The 23,669-nt window shown below is 38.8% G+C and overlaps 1 protein-coding gene across 1 annotated transcript in view; it reads left to right on the forward strand.

The window, feature by feature from the left end:
* Positions 1–23,669, forward strand: part of MCC (MCC regulator of WNT signaling pathway) — a gene marked incomplete at its 5' end in the record, with an annotated part of 210,824 nt that overhangs the window by 12,771 nt on the left and 174,384 nt on the right. Inside the window, 2 exons of the mRNA XM_084278185.1 lie at positions 5,995–6,242; positions 19,267–19,478. Of these exons, the coding sequence (XP_084134311.1) occupies positions 5,995–6,242; positions 19,267–19,478 (460 nt within the window). The remainder of the gene's footprint in view (positions 1–5,994; positions 6,243–19,266; positions 19,479–23,669) is intronic.

The raw sequence follows: 23,669 nt of genomic DNA on the forward strand, positions 1-23,669 counted from the left end.
TTTTTTGGCCACCTCCTGCTTTTTATTGCACCACCTCAACTAAGAGTAGCTGTAGGTTTCTGTATGCAGCACATGCCTTGGGAGTTTATGGGCTTTGTTGCCTGTGCTGGATCAGATCCCACATGGTGAAAAGCCCTGGGGCGGGTGTGCTTAAGGTGTGTGGAACTCTTGGCCTTGCTGGCCTTCAGGCTGTGCGGAGGCAGAGTGAGTGACACCAGCTGAAACCTGCAGTTAGGTCCAGACAGACAAGTCTGGAGAATGCTCAGCTGGAGGGACGGACTTGAGCTGTATGAAGTACACCAGAGAACTAAATTAAACATGCTTCTACCAAGAGTAAGAGTTATCTAACTCCAGTGATTCCAGTAATAGATTTTATACCAGCAGCTTCTTATTGCTTCATTTCCAGGGGATGCTGTGGAGTGCCTGGGTAGTCATTTACAGGTTACTCCTTTTAAAATTTCAAATAGATGACTATTTATCTACAATATCAGTCTAGAAGTGACTCACAACACAACTGCATGGAACAGGTTTTCTTACATTGTTTACTTACTCTACTTGCCTCTAGCAATCTTGGGTGCGTGTTTAATTTTGACTTTCCTTCTTCAAATATATTGGTACACCTAGACTGCAAATTGCAGAAGCAAAGACCAAATATTTCCAGGCAAAATGACCATATCTTTTAGCTGAAAATGGAAACAAAAACACACAGTTGCTCTGGGTGTTTAATAGTTGCTGTAGAACCACCCTTACTAGACTTCCTTTATAAATTTGGTGGAAGATAAGCTGGCAAAAATACAAGGAAAATTACTGCACCGGTTCAGTCTCGGAGCCAACCCCTTGCAGGTATAATGCAGTGTGCATGTGTGCTTACCTAGGTAGTTCCTCATGCTTACCAAAGCGGTGATCAGAACAAGGTAAAAGTAAATACAGCTGGGAATGTGGCTGTTCAGAAAAGAAAAACACTTACTAATCCTGTTTTGATGTCTAGCAGAAGTTTTACTCATTTTAAGTTTGATATTCCATTTGCAAAAAAAAACCCAAATTAAAAATAACAATACCCAGGACACTTTTTTTGTTGTAAATTTTAGAGTATGCGTGTGTATTTATATGTTTAATATCCCAATATTATTATAGAATGCAGTATGTATGACTACTTTTGTATTTAATTTCTCTTAGGGGACAAAATCTAAGTGTTTCAAATTTATATCGATTTATAAATTAAGCTCATTTTTTAATTCTTAGAGAAATTACATGTTTTTAAATTGTTAGTGAGAATTAAGATGGCATGTGTAACAACAATATTTGAAGGAGTGATGTCGTAGGTGGATGGCTAAAAAATTAAAACAGATTGTAACAGAATAACCTGATGATTTCCTGTTCAAAGAAGGATTTCTAGTGATGGCAGTTCAGCTTTACAGCCACCCAGCTTCCATAGTTTTCATTCTTATCCGTCTTCCTTGATGTTTTCAAAATTTAGGTATCATTAACCTGATAAGTAACAGGTCTTTAAAAACTTTTACACTATGGGTTTGGGTTTTTTTTTTTTTTAGTATATTTTTCAAATTAAAGTGAAATTAGTTCAAGGTTGAGTTACAAGATTCTATTTAAGTGGTTTGGGGTTTTTTTCCCCATAGTGTTGGGCTCCTTAATCTAAAAATATTCCAGGTTATGTATTTTGGAGAAAGGCTTTAATATTATGTAGCCAGATTGCTGAATCCAAAATAGATTTCTGATTTGTGGAAGGCAAAGTGGGTTAGGGTCTGTATTTTTGTACTGATGTCTGTTAATACGTATTTTTCTGTAGAGTTATTTACTTGTTTCGGAGATAGACTATTGAGATTAGTAACAGAAAGTGTGATGCAACACAAATTCCAGGTTAGTTTATTTCATGTGAACTGTTACTGTTTCAATTTTGTTGTGATTTATGTTTTGTTTTCTTATTCTAAGAGCTAAAATGTAACCACAGTTGAAGTAATAAAGGTGATTGTTGAGATTCTCATTTCCCATTGTCTACCTTGGGCAAAACCCAGGAGACTTACTGAAGAGAAAATAGGGCACAAAGTGAAATTATGCCTTATGAAGACAAAAAAAACCCTTCTAAATATTTTAAAATATTGCAAATTATGTTATTAATAAACCTAACTGGTCCTGTAATTCTTGCCTTCTATAATCCTGTTGTTTTCTTGTGTCTATCCTGTCTTCCAGTTAATGTTTTCTTTTTCCAGTGCTCATCAGGTTAAGATGAGCAAGGCTGATTTGTCATAAGGCTGTTAATAAAGTGGTTCTGTAACAGGGTGCCAGAGGTCCATATGAGACATATTAGCGAATACTTTCTGAGCATCAAAGTAGCTTTAAATGATCAACCCTTCAGACTCTGAAAAATTCCTACCTTTGAATACAGGTGAGAATTCATTCAAAACGTATTTAATTGGGTTGAGTTGGATTCTCTGACATAGAGACTTGCTGTTCCCAACCGTCTCCTGTGTCTGGCACCGTAAGAATGGATGCAAATTTTGTAGTTTGTAGAAAGATGCAAGTAAACTCCCACAGAACAGAGAACACTTAGGTTTAAGAGCAGATGTACTGGAGTTATGTACATTTCTCTGCCAAAGATAGGTTTTCATCTGTACTGAGCTCCTGTCGTAAGGAACAGTTTCATATTCGTCTTGATTTTAAAGGTTCAATTAAAATAGGTGGCTGGATTACTTTATAGAGTTATTTGCATTTTAAAAAAGAGGATTCTTTGGTTATGTTATTAAGCAGAAAGGCCATGCCTGGAGTAGAAGCCTCTGGTGTCATAATCACTGGTTGTGGAATTTCATGTTCCTGCATATTTTATTACATTTTGCAGAATCACAGAAGGGCAGGAGTTGGAAAAGACCTCTGGAGATCATCTAGTCCACCCTGCCCTGCTAAATCTCTGCTTTTGAAACAATTTTATTTTAAAGCAACTGGAATTTCCAATTAGTTGTGCTTCTGAACATTTAGATATTTACATGCTGCAGTCTACGTAAGAATGTCAGTAGAATTTAAAATTTAAATGTTCTTCTTAAAAAAAAACCCTTTTGGTAATGTTCATAGATGGAGATTAGGAAAACTCTCATAACTTCAGATTGCATGATGCCTTCCAAGTAAATGAAATCTGTTGTCGTCAATGCTTGTAGCCCTCAAGTTACTGGGGTTATGTAATTCATTACAACTCTTTGCATGCTTCTATAGGTTGTTTCAGGCAGTGTACTCAGGCTGCTGATGGTACAAATGATACTTGGTTTGTACGTGCAAGAGAAAGCTTGGCACCTTTTTGGCTGTTGAGAACCACATGCCCGTTGGGAGACGCCATTTGCAGACCGTATCAAGATGATGGCGCTTAGCTGTAGCGAGATGGCTGTGCAAGGTGTGCCTCTCCGGGTACGTGTCTCAAGACTAGCACTCCTCTGGGGAGTGCCTCCGTCTCTGGTGTTACCTGTTGTAAGAGAACACATGCAGACATGGTTTACGAGTATCTGTAAAAACCTGACGGCCTTGTTGTCCTTTGTTCTTCTTTGCAATGCCACTGTAAGGTTTGTTTGTATTGTCATCTTAATTTTTAAAAATGGGGAACTGAGACATGCCAAGAATTTATTTTTTTTTCCATTGACCAGATTCAAAGCTAAGAGCAAAATTCTGACCAAAATTTTAAATGCAAATATCGATTACTTGTATTTTGCCTATATAATGCAATTTAATTCCCTTATAATACAGTTGTTTCTTGTCATACATGTATATTTTTGAATTTTTTTTTCCCCAAAAAGACATGGTCATAATGTATTTGTTATTACTGCACTCCAATTTTACTGTAAACATCTCTGTCAAGAAGTCTGTTGGAGCAGCTCTGGAATTCCTGCTTGGAAGAGATTTACCCCACTGTACAACTCTACCCATTATACAACTTCTTTCAGTACAATAGATGGTCCTGGATTGTGATAATAAATTACTTCAGTGCAATGGTTCATGTAAGAACTTTGGATATTTCACAGTATCCAGTTTACGTAGAAACCTTCTGAATTATGTTCAGATATTAGTAATGAAATAATAGCACCACTAAATATGCTAATAATGCTCATAATACTGATGCTATCACACATTTCCTTTACCTCCTGCAAAAAGGCTTTGTACCACGTAAAAATAAGCGATGCTTAGAAGAAGACATCATTTACTGATAGTGTTTGTGGTATGAATCAGTGTGTATTATGCAATCATAACTCAGAAAGTATTTAAGAAAAGGTTGGCAGGAAAGAAATAGTGAAGTGTGAGAGTGAATGAGAACGTAGTAGCAATTTTCTTAACTTCTGAAATGAGAAAGAATGGGGCCCTGAGAAGACTTTGACAATGTAGAACCACTGTTGCTTCAGATCTGACTGAATTGGGTTATCCACACTTTACTTAGAATGTGATTAGTCGTTATTTGACAGGTTTCTTCCTTCAGTTGCTGGAAAAGTTGTTTCAAGATTTTTGGGTTTTTTCTTCTTCAGTCCCCAGGCCTCTTCCTCATTAAAGTGAGATTGAACTTAGTGAAAAAGGAATAAAGAGAAATGATGATGGAGGGTCTTTTGGCTGTCCTTTTCTATTGGTGGTCAGATCTCTCTGAGCAGCAGCAGAATGCGGCAGGCTTGAGACTTGGCAGCTTTGTCTCCTGCTGTTTATGAAAACTCTGAGAATCTAGAAAGGAGCAGAGGTACTTTCTCTGTGTGCTCAGGAAGATTATTTGGTCTGGGTTTACAGTTGCAGAGTTGTGTGCACCTAACAACTGTGGTTGGTTTAGTGTTTAAATGTTGAAAAAACACTGTGTGACAGTATCCTCAGGAAAGAGTATCAGGTACTTGTCCACTTACATTCATATCCAATTAACATCCAGGCCCTTCTTTCCTTTTTGTTCTCCGAAGAGTTAATGTTTATCCATATCTATTTAATTATCAACTTCTGATTTATTTATTTTTTCACTAACTGCTACTGTTGAGAATTCTTTCAAAACACATAATCTTACCTCAGTTTTGAAAAAGGAGTGGTGGGGAACAAACATTTCCAAGTATTTTTTTCCTGGTCGAGACTAGTTTTATACCCCAAATTAAGCCTATCCTTCTTGAGGATCTTTTCTTAAAATAGAAAATATCATTGACCATAGTGTTGCTTGTTTGGGCTTGTTTTGTCTGGGTAATGTTTAGGGGTTTTTTTTCATGCATCTCTCCTAAAAAAAAAAAAAGTGTAATTTTATTTTTTTTTATTTACTGTATGCTGTATCTTCCATGCAGAGTTGGTCGCAGGTGTCTTTTGGCCGCTTGCAGTCAGTGCCAGGGTATTGTTCATACTATTGCCCTTCTCTCCCTTTTGTGAGTTTCATTAAGCAATCCAACCATGACAAGCTTCTAAAGAGGGTTTTGTAGTCAGTATGTTTGGAGACAGGCTTGAAACCAAAAATAGTATTTTTCTTTTTTGCACTTGCCTTTGTCCATTGTATTTTTTTTTCCTTTTCAGTGTACTGCTGTTCAGTGGCAGAAGAAATTTCCCTGTCCTGAGAAAAATGGAAATATGAATAGCCATTGATTTAGTCAGAAGACAATTATTTCAATTCTTACTGTACACCTTTTATACTGTGAAAATCAACACAGAATTCAGCTTTCTCTTGAGTCTATCTCTGCTAGTAGAAATATTAATAGTAGCATGAATACAGAGGCTGATGCTTAAAGAAAAATGTTCCATTCTTTTCCGTCGTCTTTCTGCGTTGTAATTTCTTGCCAACCTCATAGTTCCTGTGTTGGATTGACAAAAACACTAGTTGCCTTATTGGCTTTAAATGTTTGGGCATTAATTAATTTCCAGACTAGACAGGGTTAGTATTCCTTTTCCTCTAAACTAAATTGTGCTGCTTTTTTTTTTCTTCTCTGTTCCCACTTCTCCAATCTTTCTTCCACTTCCATCCTTCCCTTGTCCTCATTTTCCTGCTAAAAATATCCTTAGGAATGACTTGCTGATGGTGTGCCGCCAGCTGAATATGGAGGAGTCTGTCGCGGAGATCATGCACCAGCTGGGAGCAGATGAAAGCGGGAAGATTTCCTTCCAGGATTTTAGTCAGTGCCGCATGGAGCTGGTACGAGAAATCAGGAAGGAGGAAGTGGAACTTTCTGTGAAGTCGGATGATTCTTGTAAAAAGAAAAAGTTAAGGGATAGGATAGCTTCCTGGCCAACTAGCAGCAATAACAGTTTAGGTAGGTATGACTTTTAAATGTCTTGTTGGTGTAATGTAACAAAAGATAAGCTATGGGGGGGTGGTTTGTTACCAGTTTTACTGGCATCAGGATTTCCCCTAAAGGGCCTTGTTAATATGCTTTGACATAATTTCATCATACAATAGACTGCTGTTGTAACTGATGCAGTCTGGTCATCAGTATGTGAACTAGAATGTGTGCAGAACATCCTCTTCTAAAAACCCTTGTTGTGCAAGACAATGATCTTTCTTGGAATGACAAGACCTGCTCAGCTGGTAACTGAAGATTCATATCTTTGTTGTATGTAAAGCCTGCACAGACAGGTAGGTAGAAATACTAAAAATGAGGAGAGAAAAAAAGACTTAGTCTTTTTTGTCTTTCATATGTGTATACTGACGGAATGTGGATGTTTCTTGGATGCTTTAAAAATAATTTTATATAGTTGGGGATCTGAGTGCTGGAAGTGCCTCGTGATTTGGGGAATACAAAAATTCTCTTTTCCTTTTGCCCTCCCTCCATTTAGGAAAGACAACAAACCAACAACCAAAAAACTTCTTGCTGTGCCATCTACAGGAACAAGGGATGTAGGAAGAGACTGATTGTGTCATTGAGTCCAGTCCTTGATAACAGTGCCATCCATAAGCATTAGATCAGGGATATTAACACCTACAAAATGCTTTCGTTTACCCTGTAACAAATGAAAAGAACACAGCTTCTGTAATCAAAAATTCTAAAATGCATTGTGGAAAAAGTTGGGGATACTGTCAGTGCTCTCGCTCCCAATAGCAGCTGCATGCTAACTAGATAGGACTGCTGGGCCGTGATCTGGAACACTCACCTACATCCGTGCTTCAGAACAAGGACACCGACTTCCAACTGTAGCTAGAGCTGGGACTCCTCAGTATTTTGTTAAGACTACATGAGCCTAGATTTTTTCAAAAAATAGTAACAAGAGATCCTCCATTAGTCACCCCAGTAGTCTTTCTTTGCATGCATCCTGAATTTAAATTGCGAACATTTTTATAGTCAGATACACTTTGTACATCTTCCTTGAGAGTTTGCTTATCTGTGTTCTGGCTCCGTGTGTCACTGAAGTGTTGTCAGAGTCCAGTTCTCTCTGACCAGGTTCTCCTAGATATTCCACATGCAGAGAATGTCACGCTAAACAACAGATTTATTTACTTGAGGTGATGTCACATGGGATTTCTGATTAGCAGAGTGATACAAAGCATACTGAAAACATGATACAAATGTGTTACACATAGTATTGCAGTACACAGTTCACTCACAATACCAATGTAATTCCCCTTACCAGACTCTCTAAGAGGTTCATCATGATACTGACTGCCCCCAGTCTCACTAGGAAGGCATCCATGGGTTGACGCCAGCTCAAGCCCATTTCTCTCTTACATTCATTGGTTGTTTATGTTTTTATACTACTTCTGCTGTGCTGAACCACATGTACACCTCCTCCTTGTTGGGCTGGCTAACTTGGGGAGACATTCACGCTCTTTTAATGAAGACAGAGAAACCTTGCCACCAACAGCTGGTCCACCCAGCTGTTCCTAACTGTTTATCAGAAGAAAAGACCACCCTCAGGCCCCCTTGGTGTTGAGATTAAGTCAGCTTCTTTGCAACAGCTGCAGTCAGTCCCAGACTGCATCATTCCCTGAAGCCTCCAGGCACATTGCTCTGGCCTGTCTCTTCTGAGCTGCCTTCAGTCGTAGGGGTTTACTGTCAGTCATACCTGCCTAGAATGTGAAACTGGGCATGTGTTGGTTTGGGAGTTTGTGTTCTGTTTATTTTGGGGGTGTGGGTTTAGCGTACTGTTCTGTCTTCTAGAAACTTTGCACATGTTTTTAGCTGACCATCTCAGGCTTTCAAAGTTTTCTTGTTTGCTTTGTGTCTTGGTGAATTCTGTATCTTCTTGCTTTTTGGATTGACTGCACTTCTTCACTATCCTGTCATCTCATCCTCATTGGTTTTTCTTGGCTTTTCAGCAGAACAAATGTGTTTCATAGCTCTGTTTATTCTCCATTTCATCTCTTTTGCTGTCTTCATAGTCATGTTTTGTCATAGAAGTATTTTGTTGTTGTTAACTTGTCCTCTGTTTATCTTTCATCCATACATATTTCTTGAATTGCAAGATCATTAGCTCTGCAGTTTATATGCCTGTTTCTCCATCGCTGTCTGTATTGAATCTTCATAACCCTTGGGCTCAATTGCATTTCCAGGCCATGAATCTCTTCCAGGACCTGTATCAGACAACACTTCAAAGCCAACATCATGCCTAATACCTTTTTTATTGAATTAAGGATGGTGTATGTTCCCTTGCTCATGAAATTATCTTCTGCCTCTGTTGGCTGGTTTGTTTTGGTTTTTTTTAACACTGCCCCTCTTGTATTTTCCTGCAAAACAGAGAACTACTTCTGCCCTTGCACTGTTATACAAAGTTTCCGTTTGCTAACCAGATTTCTGGCAACTTGGATTTTAAAATCTTTCTTAGACAAACCAGCCTAATGATTATGTGTTGTAATAATCAAGGGTAAGAGATGGATCCTGAGCTTTACCAGAGAAAGGTCTGCATTACAGTCTCAAAATGTATTCTGGAAAGAAATACTATTAATTGCTGCCAAAATGTAGTCATAGATGAATATTCAAATTTGTTAATCTGTACAATTCAGTCCATACTCTTTTTTTCTTATTTTCTGTTTTTTTAGTTGTACAAGAGTAATCTAACAAGTTTTTAAAGGTTTTTTTCATAATTATTTTTTTCCCCCTCTAAATTTGAATTAAGTCCAGGAGACCTTTGAATTTCCTGCCCTGGTTCATTTCGGTCTGTGCCGATGAAGCCTGACTCTTTCACTGTTCTGTATTTAAATCTCTAGGGAATTCATGGGTTTTGTACTTGTCCTGCCTTGTCTGTTGCAGATTGTGTAGGACTTTTTAGTAATTAGAGAACATATGGAGATGCTCCCCATGTAAACAAAAAAACAGAATGGGAGGAAGTAATAATAATGAGCGTTTAGAGTCCAACTGTTTTTTATTTGCTTGTAAAAGAAAACCATTGTGGCAGCACTGTTCAAGATGTTCTACAGATCTTTAAAGAGTCAAGGAAATGCCACTAGTGTATTTCTGTGAAACAAACACTGCACAGAGTATGAACATAATGAAAGCTGAGGAATTAAACTTGCAGTCAAGCTTGAATTATGATCTGCATGTGCTTCCATGCCTTTCGGGTCTTTGAGGGCTCATGTATGTACTCATTGGTGATCAAAGAGTTGGTTGTGTTATGACTGTGTGCTATTGCTTTCTAAACATTGTTTAAGAAAGAATTTGCACATGATGATGTCTCCTAACATATAAACTTAGTAATCTGAGGCAAAGGAATCCAGCCTCTGTCATTGACATTTTTACACTGAGTTTGTACGTAATTGTGCATTTTGTGCAGGTTTTTCTTGTAGCTGTTCACAACATCTTAACAAAGAGTGCAAAAACATATGCATATATCTAAATAAAAGATTATATTTGCTACCTATATTTTTTGCATATCATTATAAAGAAAATAACTGAAGGGGGAAGGGGGGGAAAGGTCCTAAAAATAATTCTAAATGACTATTGAACTTGGTCTCACTCATATTTTTTTATCACTGATAAGGTTACTCTAATAATTTTGCCCAACAAATGTTTCTACTCAGGCATTCCAGGTGGGATGCCTAAGTAAGGGAGCTGGCTGGCTATTTTAGCCAACATACAGGACTCAGGTTTATTAATACCTAGTCATATATGGACTCAGAAAGCCACACGCACATCTATACAGTCTAGACAATAAAATGAGTGTATATATTTGAAAGCTTAATTCTATTCTACTCTATTCCTGGAGGTATTTAAAAGGCATATCAATGCAGTGCTTAAGGACATGATCTAGAGGTGGACTAGTCAGGGTTAGGGTGTGGTTAGACTGGATGATCTAAAGGATCTCTTCCAAACCAGGCGATTCTATGATTTAAATTCATGAAAAAATACTTTTTTCAAGTTATTAGAGTGATGCTTTTTGCTACTTGGAGCAACTCAAAAGGTATTGGGAGCTTTAAGAATTAGTAACTAGTAATTTTTGTGTAAGGGAAATTGAGTGTGAACTCTGTTGTTATTCATCTGTCATAATGAAATAACTTATTGAAAGTGTTGCTGGAGTGTTGCGATGACCATATGCTACCTGACTCTCTTAACACTCTGCTTCAGTAGGAAATACAGGAAGATTATCAGTTACTGATCAGGTCTGTGGGCCCTATTTCTGGTTTTGGAGACAGAAAGCCATGATGGCTACAATAAATCTGTGTGAATCAATCATCTAGTGAGTGATGGAAGTGGATTTCTTGGCTAATGAGAGCCTATAATACAGCAGAACTACATCTCTAATGATTTAAGGCAGGAAGTTCATGGAGCATATGTGGCTTCTGTCAGTTTTTTCCCCATTTTATAGTTTTATATGTCTCATTGAAAAGATAGGGTTAAATTTATGTATGCTATATAGATTTGTCTAGCTCTTTACAAGTAATTAGCAAATTGCCATTTTGTTTTCCCCATGATAGTCTGTATCTAGTGCCCATTGTTTTTGAGGATGAGCAAGAAATGATACTGTTTAGTATTATATTCTTTCTTTGGACAGGTGAATGGTTTCCTGTCTCACTGAAAGCTGCATGTACATAATGATCTGATTTCATATACTAAATAAATAGTTCCAAGTGCCAAAGTCATAAGCAATTTTTGGCTGTAAGTTACTAGTTAGTAATTAGTTCATCGACAGCTCCCCTGTTCTCTTTATTAAAAATAAGTCCCTTTAAAATTCGATATGACAATCCATTTACATTGTGAATCAAGCAGGAGAGTTAATCAAAGAAATGGTACAAAATCAGCTTTAAATTATGCTTATGGGTAAACATGAGAGGCAGGCCAATTGGGGCTGAAAAGTCATTGCTTTTGCTTTATATCAATTCCATGGTTGATTTTACGGCAGATTAGTTTCTGTCAAGAAACTGATGCAGTGATACCATTTATTGATACTATATTTATTTAAAAACTGCAGAGCTCATATGGACTCAAAAGATGTGCTGCATACTAAAAGATGTGCTGCAAAACTTAAAGCTTTACCTTAGATTTATTTGACTAGAAAGGGTGTGAATATCTGCTAGGCCAAATTGAAGTATCTGCAAACCTAATGTGGATTGTAAGTGGTCCAGTTTATTACTTCTAAATATTAATACTGGTCTCTTCCTTCCAACAGCAAAGCATACGTATCTTTTTTTCTTAGAAATGTAGAGTTCTGTGAGCTGCAGAACAAATTAACATGGATTTTCAAGGGATTTGTAATTGACAGCTGACTAATCTTATTAAACCTGCAGAGTATAGTGTATATTAAGCACCAGTGAATCTACAAAAGATCGAAGTTGTCCCTACAGAATGTGTTCTTTGGTGTCTGATAGTGCACCAAACTTGTTTAAAGCTTTCTTAAAGTTTGAATATTTGTAAAATATAAGAACAGCTAATCTGCAGTAGAGCAGAGGTGGTTCTGAAAGAGCGTCCTGTCTTTTTGAGTGGTGAAAAGCAAATAGAGAAGATTATGGAAATTAAATTTCAGTTCATGGCCTTTGAACTAGAGATAGTTGCACTTGTTCGCGCATGCATTGCCTCCTCTGTAATACTGGCTCCCAGACCTGAGTCTTTGAACCCATGCTGGTCTGGCATCTGTCATGTCCTGCAGCTAGGAGTAGCGCAGCATACCCTCTTGTATGAGAGGCAAACTCTTTGCTTTGCTTCAGTTTCTTGGCCTTCTTTTGTGGGGGTCCCCTCTTTTGCATTTATTTTTTTCTCTATTTTTTCCTGGTATGTCTAATCAAGGTTGAGCTTTGCATCATGTTGCATTATTTTTCTCAGCAAGAGCACTAACAGAGTGTCATTTCTGTTCCTCCTTGATCTTAGAGGAACTTAGTGTATTTGAGACTTTGACACCACTCTCAAATGTCTTTGGGATTAACAAATAGCTTAGAGAAATTGGAGTGAAAGGGGAAGGCAGACAGACTAGTAGGCAGAGCTTGCCCATGGGGGGAAGTGCAGGAAGCTGCCCTTCTTGCTAGCTGCTGCTAGTGAGAGTCAATAGAATGGTTGGCCCAGACACAACTGTGGAGCTAGAGCTGGAACCTAGTCCTTGGCCTTCTTAGCATCACACAGCTCTACAGTGCACCACGGATCTGGCTTCTTCCAGAGTAAAGTTACTGCTGTCCATACTTTTTGTCCAACTCTTGTGGCAAGCCATGGAGCTGTGTCTTGCTATATGAAGTGTGGAACTGGATTACAGAATCATTTAATCACTTTTGTCCCTGTTTGCTTTCTATGCAAACTGTGATATGCTTGAGAAACCAAAAGGGTACACCTGTGATTTTCATCAAGGCTGTGCTTCCTTCGGCTTGTGGATGAACATTGTGACATATCCCACTCTCTAGCTTTTGTAAAACAAGGATTACCTCAGAACATTTCTTCTTACCATTTCCCAATTCATGTGATGATGGGTTCTTCACCCTCCCCACTTCTATATCACCAGTGTAGATCTAGAAAAGCAAGCAACAAAATGACAGTGACAGACAAGAAACTTATGTTTTGTTTGTTTGCATTGGTGCATGTGAATTGAAGTCTCACATAAATTGAGATTGTCTTGAGTGGAAGATTATCCTAGGGTGAGCTGGTTGTTCCCTTATGGAGAAAATTGCCAGGTGAGGAAAAATATTCTTTTTCAAAAGTACAGTGCATACAATACAAATTCTGTACTTGGAAAGTTTGTTGGAACTGTATCTAGCCTTTGTGTGACTTAAAGTTTTATGTGCCCTTTTTTTCCTGTTATTATATACACCACCTTTTACTACAGATGATTAATTTTCAGGAAGAAAAGGATTATTGGCTCCTTTACTGTAAAGTTCAAATGAACTATTAGGTTGAATTCCTGAGTGCAATGCTGCTGTTAGCCATCAGTATTCTGGCAAAATTTAGTTTGGTAATTAAGCAACATCTGGGTTTGAATAGACCTGGGTTTCTAGACTGTTGATAAGTCACTCCCATGATACATTTCTTGTGTCTGAATAGAGGAAATGAGTGCCATAACTCGATAAATCATTTCAGATTCAAAGACAGGCAGATAAAGGTGTCATGGATAGTGTGCTTTGCGTGTTTGTGTCCCCATCACCCCCCGTTTTTGTTTCCTATATTGCCAGTGCCAGTTTGCTGGCAAGTACCAAAGCTGCAGTAGTTTACAGATATGCATTCCTATAGTAATTGAAATAATTCTGAATAAATTTGAATAAGAAGATCATTTGACTGCAATTCCACAAATGTTTAATATGCATGGCTCAGGCTACTACCTTATCAAGCCAGCTTCTTTATCTGCAGAGCTGTGTTGCATGACTGGGAAAACCTAATGAAGAAACATTTCCTGAATTCTGAATGTACCAATACTGAGGATACTTCAGTGAACCTGAAATACAGTTGAGATTTTGTGATGATTTGTAGAAACTGCAAATGGTGGAACTGTAGTTCAGAGACACAGGGAGATGAAGTGTGAGTTGACTGTACTTGGTGTACTACACTTACAATATGCAACTGAAACTCTGCATGAGGTTTCAGTGGGCATTGAGAAACATAATTGGGAAAGATTTATTTTACTGAGTTATGTCTACAAGAAAATTCTTGTCTACTGTATTTGTTTTAGATGTTCTCGAAGTAAATAATTTAACTTTATCATTCAAATCTTTAGTTCTCATTCTGTTTGTAGTATTTTCATGCCAAAAACTTTATGCTCTATTAGGTCTTTTGTTTGATACTGATGAGTATTGCCATATCTCTAATGTTATCAAGCATGTGCATTGTATTGTGTGTTCCTAGTACTAGTAAAAACATATAAAGTGCTGCTTATACTCTTTCAAAGTATACATGCTTGTGTTGGCACAATATCAAAGTGGGGTTTTTTTGTTCTTTGAGGGTTTTAGAAAACACTAAATCTATGCAAAAATCATCAAAAGTGTCAGATGTGTTTTTCTGAGACATCCAAGGATTATTTTTTTTAGAGCAAAAAACATTTATTTACTTCAATTTCCCTCTTAGATCTAATTTCATGAAACAGATTTCTCTCATCTGCCGTAGTCGGTGTGGGGTTTGGCTGTGACTTCCTTCCCTTCAGCTTGATATCCTGACCTCCAGTCCCTAGGAGGAAAGGACTGAAATAACATAGACTAACAGAGTGACTTACGTGTAGTACTCATCACATCAGATAAGGCTATGGTTGGAGAAACAAGACCTAGGTAATGATCCCACAGACCCCCTTGCCTTAGAGATTCCTGATTTTCCATAACTGCTTCTCCCATAGCAAGTTACTTGCTTCTAGGTCACTGGAGAGGAGTTGCAAAAAGTTACGATGAGAACTTTCTGTGGGACTGAACGCTGAGTTGAGAATGGATTTAGTAATTATCCTTCAGCATACCGTTTTATTCTAAAATCTAAACGTGTAATGAATGTTTAAGTAACCATTCTCACCCACCTGTGCGTGTGGGGATCAGTCATATCATCACTCTGTTGCCATGCTATCATTCATACTGTTTTGTCATCTGGTGGAAAACAATAAATAGGTTTTAAAGTGTAATTATTAAACCCATTCTCAACTCAGCATTCAGTCTGAGAGAAATCTTTCATATTTTAACTGCTGAATGAAAGATTAGGAAAGAAAGCAACTGAAAATAGCCATTCTTCTGCTAAGATAATGCATTTGGAATACAGAAGGATTCTGTCTTTATTCAGTCAGAATTTGCATCTTGAATACTGAACAAAATCTAAGTGGAAAAGAGAGGAACTGCCTGGCTTACCTTAAAAACCTGCACAGTCACTCATTGCCTAAATCTATAACCTGTTTATGCCTGTTAAGTGATCCGGTGTGAAATGATATAGTAGAATCAGATGAACTGTATCTGCAGGAATTGTATGCATGTAGTAAGGCATGAAGGAAACATTTTTAATAATCACGCAGCTTCCGATTACAAAGTCGTGGATGATTAAAATATGTTTTGAGACCAGAGGCTGACACTGACCAGAGAACTCTCTGCCCAGTCATCAGTAAAACCGTTCTCTTGTGGAATGAAGCATCTCCGAGGTGCTGGAGGGTGCGCCCAGTGCACCTGTAAGATGTTAAATGGCAGATTTCCTCAAATACTTAAGTTACGAAATGTCACTGGTACCTCATGGAAAACAGTAATCAGACTTTGGATCTCTGCTGTTGAGACTTACCTCATTGAGTAAGGTGTAGGTAGAGGCTGGTTGTGTTCATAGCATCTTGCATTTGTCAAGAGGATTGATGAAAGTTCCTTTAAATGGCCTTGGTATAGTTCAACTGAAATTTTATTTGTTATTTTTGGAATTTTGCACGTGTCATCAAACTAAATTGTCCTTTGTTTTTCTTAAATGTGGTATCATATGTCAAAGTTTAAATAATTGTAAATTTTAAAGAAATAAGTAAAGCTGGGACTAAAGAAATGAACAGGAAAACCTGCAGAAGGATTAGGTTGCCCTGCTACAATTGGCCTGACTGCAGCTCATGGATCCACAAATACTCAGATGCTCTACAAATCTACTCTTGAAAAGACAAGACTAGAAAATAGAAAAATCTCCTGTTAGGTACTGAATGTTTGCTATGATGTGAATTTTACCCAGAATTAATTGCAGGTCAGGACAGGCATGTGCTGGTAGTACTTTTAATGATACTAAAGGAAAACTTGAGTCAAAGAGTTTGTAGAATCAGAAGCTTTTATAGTGCACTTTTAGAGAATTCTGATGTATCCATTCAGACCAAAAAGGTTTGATTTAACTGGAATTTAAGTGTTACATGATATGAAAACAACTATATGCTCTTATATTGCTTGGCTGATAAAAATATTATGCAACTTTCCTCCCCCCCACAAATTTTCATGATAATTTTGTTTCAATACATAAATTTCGTATTTCGAATGATTAAGTGTAGAGCAACAAGGAAAACTACTATGGGATGTGTGCAGTTCTGTAAAGGCTAATTCTTACACACAAATTTAGGAACCATAGGTTCTTAGTAGCCAGGTTGGCTGCCAGCTTTTGGTGTGCCATCATCCCTGATGATCCTTTCTTTCTCACTACTACTGTAAGAGCAGGAGTTGAAAATTGTGGCTGAATTTTCAGTTACAACTGGAATCTGCTTTGGAAAGCCCAGAATGTTGCTGCAGAGCTGAGACTTGGAAGGCGCGTGGCCCAGGAGGACAGCATCTCAGCAGCCACAGTTTTAGAAAAGAGTTGTGAAAATAGTGGGCAAATTTGCACGTTAGGATCAAGCCCAAACGGAAACACTGGGAATGCCTTCCTCTCTAACAGCCGTCTCTCCTTGCACTTGCGGTATGTAAGCCCTAAGTTAGTAGCGTGGAGTGGGACTTTGAAGAACACTTGGGTTAAAGATGCGTTCTTTCCTGGCCCCATCTGTTTCGGAGAGCTGCGTGCTTCCAGTCCGATAGCAGCCGGTGCCATCTATCCAAGCCTCTTGCGCCCTCCACAGACCCACTGTTTCTAACGGGATGGATACGAGCGCTCATTTGCGGAACAATGACATTTGAGTAATAGAAATTTCGCGCACATCCTCTGTTGAAACATGTGCCGTAGAACAAGGAGTATCTGCGCGATACAGCCGGCTGCCAGGCGGCAGAGCGGCTCCCAGGCCTTCCCAGGCCTCCCGGGGCGGTCCTGCCGCTGCGGCGCCCGGGCTGCGGACGTTCAACCCGTGCCGCGCGCTGTGGCCGCGAGAGGGCGGAGCTGCCTAACGCTGCGCGCCGTCCCCGCTCGCAGCGCGCCGTTCCCCGGGCGGCGTCTGGCAGCGGAGCCGCCCTGCTGCTGCTGCGCGGGAGAGCTGCAGCCTGGCGGCCCCGGGAGTGCGCTGGTGCGTGCTTCGCTGGGAGGCGGCTTAGTCCTGTACCTGCGGTGGCGAATCGTGGAAATTACACGAGTGTAACACGCAGTTCTTGGTCTGCCGCGTGTGACTTCCCGCCCGTACTTTCAAAGACTAGCGTACTCTTACCGCAGTGAGGCGGGGAGACCACCTCTGGGCTCCCCAGATTGGGTTGTGTGTGTCTGCTTTGCGGGCTGTTATAGCGCTGACCTACAGCTTCAGAGGGCGTCTTGCTTTGCGTCCTCCCTCCCTCCTGGCTGGCTTTCTGTTTGCCCTTGCTTGGCCAGAGGGAGGTATCCCCCTAATAGTTCATTGCATAGTTTATTGTGTCTGCCTGGCGTTGTACTGAATAAGTAATAACCGCTGATGAGTAAACGCTCGGTTAGAATGCTAATGAATATTTGAGAGAGAACTAGCTCATAAAAAGGAAAAGCTTTCAAACTAATAGAATAACATTACAGGCAATTACTTATGGTTTGATGATTGCCTGGTGGATTTAAGAGTTTTGCTCTAGTCCGTAGCTCTGGATTCTGTTCTGAGTTTTCTGTTAACTTCAGATGTGTGCTTGGACAAGTCATTTAATTGTTTCTCCTCTTCGTTATGCTGTATAGCAAGTTTTACAGAGTTATTAAACAGTCTAGTGTCCACTGTGGGCTGTTTTGCCGTAGGAAATCATTGAACCTAAAACATAACAAGATTTTTAGAGATAGCTGTGTGGGAAGCAGAAGTACTCAGGAATGAAGTAGTTACCGATAAAAAAGTTTTGTTAAATTTATTTTGGGGTTTAAGCCTCTCTCTGGCTGTAGGGAGCTGAAAGAATTGTACATGGAGAAACAGCAGCCCTACTGCTTCATGGTAGAGAGACTTTCTCTGAAGCATTTATGGTTTGTCACTAGCTGCATCATCATATTCCTGCATTGTTTTGTAATGAAACACTTTGTGGTTGATGTCTCTTTGAAACTCACAATGAAACAAGCAATCCTGAGATAATAAGAAGGGCAGTGCTGACATAAGAAGTGGTGAACCTTACAGCTAAAAGATTTGTGTGTTGTGTAGACAAAAAGAGGTGAAATACGGTATTCCTCTTTTGTTCTCTGAGAAGTGCTGCTATTCAGTCTGACATGGTAACTGACTCTTCCATTCAGGGGTCCTTAGCTATTGTAAATTACTCTGGCTTTACTCTATACTAAATAATGTATGCAGATATTTTTATTTTTTATTCTGAACTTTGTAATTTAGTAAATGATCTGTGCATTGAAACCTTAATATTTTATTTTCCTTTCTGACATTGTCAGCATGTGTGAGATGGTGAGTAATGGTGGTGGGGCTGTTTGCTTTTTCGCTTTCTGGGAAGGCAAGCAGGCTGATTTGCATGTCAGCAGTGTACTCTGCCAGCTAGAAGGGACAAGTGTGTCCTGGGATGCATCAAGCACAGTGTTGCCAGCCGGTCCAGGGAGGTGATTGTTGTGCTCTACACTGAGCTGGCGTGGCCCCACCTCAAGTACCATGTGCAGTTTTGGGCATCTAAATATAAGAAGGACTTACGGGAGTGTGTCCAGAGGGGTGAGCAAGATGGTGGAAGGTCTTGAGGACAAGACTTAGGAGCAGCAGCTGAGATCATTTGGTTTGTTCAGCTTGGAGAAGAAAAGGCTGAGGGGTGACCCCATCACAGTGCACGCCTGTGCTGATCTGTCTGGTGACCAGCAAAAGGACATGGGAAAATGGGATGAAGTTGCAGCAGAGGAAGTTCAGATTGGACATTAGAAAAAGGTTCTTCACTGAGAGGGTGGTCAGTCACTCAAACAGGCTCCCCAGGGAAGTGATCGTGGCACCAGGCCTATCAAGAGTTCAGGAAGGGTCTGGACAACGCCTCTAAGTAATATGGTTTAGTTCTAGGCAGTCCTGTGGGGAGCAAGGAGTTGGACTTGATAGTCCTTATGGGTCCCTTCTCCCTTGACATAGTCTGTGATCACATGTGTTCTTTTTACATAGCCCATACTAGAATGTTTTTCCATTGCTGCATTTCAGGTGCCTTGTCAGGAGCCAGAGAAAGCTGGGAATATGATTCAGGAGCAAGAGACCTTCAGAGTCCGGACCTGCAGAGTCATTTTGCCCTACAGAAGGTGTTTGAGTATGGTGGAAGCAATGTGACTCAACAGGCTGCTCTGCAAAGACTTCTAGCCCAGGCCTCAAATTTTAGCAACTCTGTTGGAGGAAGCTACTTAGAACTTGCCAACACTGTAAGTGCATTTTGCCTCTGTTTTAAGCTTGGTAGATTTTTTTTCTCTTGGTTTTCTCAAAATCAGCACATTCATTCCCTCCTTAAAGCCTTTGAGCCTTCAAGGCTGCTGTTGCCTTTCATTTACTAGAAAACCTGTGTGTTTTTAGCATTTGGTAAGTGTAGAGTTTTTCCGAAGCTTGTATAACTTGAGTTTCATCAAAAAGGGTAGGAGTTTGTAAGGAGCCAAAATTAAGTTCTCAGTTTATACAGTTTAACAGTAGGAGAGTTGTGTCTGAAAACTTCACACCAGTTAAAAATAACAGGTATTAAAACTAAGTGTGGTGTCAGATTGTTCAGAAGTGTTGTGCAGAAAAATTCTTCTCATGCAATTTCATGACCGCTCACTACATTGTTTGATAATTTTTTAAAACCCTTGGTCTGCTAGCACTGTGCTTTTTTATTTCTACAGGCAAGGATTATTCTTTGTTGTAAAAAACACGTAACTGTTGACGGAGTAGGGCATTATTTTTTGCTTTCCCATCAGAGTGTTGGGATCAAGTTTGTGTTTTAGCCAAGGTGTGTTACAACAGACCACTCATTTTGTAGCACATTTCTGGTTAATGTTGCCCAGCAGTTTAAGTAGAAAAGTAAAAGATGCTAAAATGAAAGCTAAAAGTTTGTCATTTTTTAAATGACTGTTAGTGGAATGCTTGATTGATGAAATAGATTCCTTGCTCATAGTATGATAGGATAACTCAAGCTGTAAGTGAACCTCAGGAGATCATCTAGTCCAACATCCTGCTCAAGACTCAATGTCTAATGGAAGTGATTGCTGGCAACAGAGGAAAATCAACTTACTTAAATTACATTATTTGAAAAGAAAATAATGAAAAATATTCTGAAAGTGTTTTCAAAAGATTTCTAAGCTTTGTATAAGTTTCTGAACATAATCTGATATGGGACCTAAAGTTTCCATATGCAGACTAAATATATGTAGATATTAAAATCTACTTAAGAGAAGAAAGAGTTCAATGAAGTTGTTAGTTCCTTAAAGGAGTTGTGTCCTCATTTTCTATGGGAAGGGATCATAGAATCATAGAATCTTTAAGGTTGGAAAAGACCACAGAGCTCATCAAATCCAACCGTCTGTCCAATACCTCCATGTCAACTAAACAATGTCTTGGAGTAATCAGCTGCAAAAAATCATAAACTCTGATCTTCAAAACTGACCAGAAGCATATGCACACTGAAAAGAGCAGAAAACAAGCAGGCACATGTATAATAAAGAGGGTAAGATGGAGGACCTGGGAAATTACAGGCAACTTAGTAGCTTTATTTATATGTTCTGGTCGTTTTCTGGAAATGTGAGGGGGTTTAAGTAAGAGAGAACATGTACATTTGTAAAAGAACAGTCATCCAATCCAATGTCTAACAGAATAATAGACTTCAAAGATAGAAGATAAACAGTAACGTGTCTTTCTCCAGTAAGACATCTGACTGCCTAGGGTAGTGTTGTCATCATCGAGTCAAGAAACATTTAAATGTTACTACTGATAGGTGGACATTGAAGTGGTTTGAAACTTGAGAGGGGCTGTTTTTCTGAGTATTTCCTGAGCTGTGCTCTTTGACTCGTATCAAAACACTGCTAAAAGCAAATCAAACTATACCAGTAACACAAGTACTTCTCCACACTGAAAACTGCCCTCACAGTAATCTATTGAAAAGGTGCAACTCTAGGTCTGAGGAAGATGGTGAGTTAAGCAGCATACAGTTTCCTGTTCGGTTCTACATATTCCATAGGCTTGACCAACTCGCTTAAAATTTACCATTTTGGAAAGACATGAGCTGTTTTATATTTGATTATTTTGAAGGATGTAGAATGCACTTTAGCAGAAGTTTGAGTAAGGTTCCTTAAGACTGATGTAACTGTGCAGAAGGAGTGGTTTACATGCTTTTGTTTCTGCATTAGGAACTGTGAGTTGCTGTGTCTTTTTTGAATTGGGAGTTCATTTAGGTTTCAAGGTGGGTGTGTGCTAAAATGTGCTCTGTCTGTGCTGCCCAGAAATGATGGGCTTTGGTAACCTGTTGCACATTTGTAAATATGAGGACACAAGTGTGCAGTGTTAGTCAAGAATGCACATTTTGAAGGCTACTACATGTAGAAATATTGAAAATAAAATTCCTGAATGCTCCTTAAAAATAAAGATCCCCATGTATTATGTCTTCCTTTTTATTCCAATCTCTAAATACCTTCTATACATACTGTCACGAAACATGCCTTATTTTTCTATCAACAAGCATTTGTTATACTCCTGCTTTTAAATGTTCCATGTTCTTTCAAACCATACTAGAATCAGCATGTAGGCAAATACAGTAACATCTTCATTGACTCCTGCTGAGCACTGATGTCATGGGTCATGCTTTATTAAAGTGGAGAGAGAAAGGAATGGGAGAAAATGGGGAGAACAGTTTACTTTGGTTTTCACTATTTACATTTATTCCCTTTACACAGTTTTTAATCCTGAGGTGCATGCTTACCACAGTCTAAATTTAGTATCTTTGAAGAGATAAACATAGCTGCCTTAGAGCTGTGATTTAATATGTGTACTTCCTTCTCTGTCTCTTTCCTAGATTGTTTTACCTAACTGCATTTGCCGCAGTGACAAACTGAGCTGCTCCCTTGCATTCATTCTCAGAAATGGCAGATCTCAGCTTTCACATTTTTATAGATCGAATCCAGAAAACTCTGCCAGTTGCACACAAGGAGCTGGGCAGATGCCTTTGTGCTATAACCAGGAGTACTTTTTTTTGTTTGTTTTTCTGTATATGGATGGAGGTTTAGCTTTGGGAGTTGACTGTGTTTCTTTTTGTAAAGCTGTGTAATAGAAGGATAAAGCTTTAAAAACAGACCTTATGATGGACATTTCTCTCCGGAATTCTGAATGTTCCCCAAGTTAAGGAGGGAGGTTTATCTCCTTCAGAACACTTGAAAGCAGAGAAGAGCCTTTCTACCCTTCCTGTGTCATCTTGTTGCTGGGTGTAAAGCTCCTGGCAGCTTTTCCCAAATGCATCTACGCAGGCTGCATGGACATACACTAAAAGGCAGTGGTTTTTACATTTCTTTGTGGGCGTTTAGACTTCGTATTTGGAGGTCTAAGTGAGTAACTGCTGTATGGGTGAACATAAAGCAGGGAGCTGCTTGCTGGTTAGAAGTCTTGTGATGGTTTTTCTCTCAGCACCTTGGAGTACTTTCCCCTGCTGGAGTGTTGGTTCTTGTTACTTGATTTGCTGTTTTTCTTTCTGACAGCCTTCTTTGATTTTAAATTGTGCAGTTGGGCTAAAGACATCCCCATAGTGATTATATACTTCTACAGCACAGATTATACTCCTCAGTCAATACAAAGGGTCTCCGTGCTGCCCTTAATGTTTGAAATGCTATTTGCAAAAGCAAAAAGAACATCAGTCTGCTAGCAATTTGCCCAGTTTTTACACAATTCATTTTTTAAGGCATTTTTGAAATCCTGTGAATGGATGACTCTACAGACCTTTATAAAAACATAATACCTGAAGAATTATTCCTGTTCCTTTGCAGGAGCGATTTTTTTTTTTTTAAATGCTGTTTGAAATTTAAGCATTCATATTCATTTCATATGCTTTTATCTTTTCAGTTCACATCGTTTTGCTGTTTTGGTTTATTAACACATGCTCAGTTTTTGTCACACCTGAATAATTTATTCTGTAGTCTTTATAGGATGTAGAACTCTTTCAGTGTTTTACAGGTTCACCTAAATATTAAGAACACATTTCTCTTTATAGCTTTTCACCTTGGTACCAATATTTATGATTAACATATTAACTTTTAAGATGACCTGTCACTGCTTACTGATGATATACCTGTTTCTGACAGAAGGTTAAATACCACAGCATATATCTCTGCTGGGAACCTTTGCACGCATTCCAAATGTGATCATTGATGGGCTTGGTTTGTATTGCATTGGGATGTAAATAATATAAATATTCTTTGTGGTTAGAAAAGAATTCAAGCATTCCAAAGGACTTTGCACATGACAAAAATATTGTAGATTAACTTGATTTTTGCATGTAAATACTAATGCGTGTCTGTGTACCTACTGTTAGTTTCTGTTGCCTTAATTTAGTGTTGTTTTAAGATGAATATATTTGTTGCCACAAGTAGGTACATTTACTTAGA

This window comes from Gallinula chloropus (assembly GCF_964237585.1).
Source record: "Gallinula chloropus genome assembly, chromosome: Z".
NCBI classification, from domain to species: Eukaryota; Metazoa; Chordata; class Aves; order Gruiformes; family Rallidae; genus Gallinula; species Gallinula chloropus.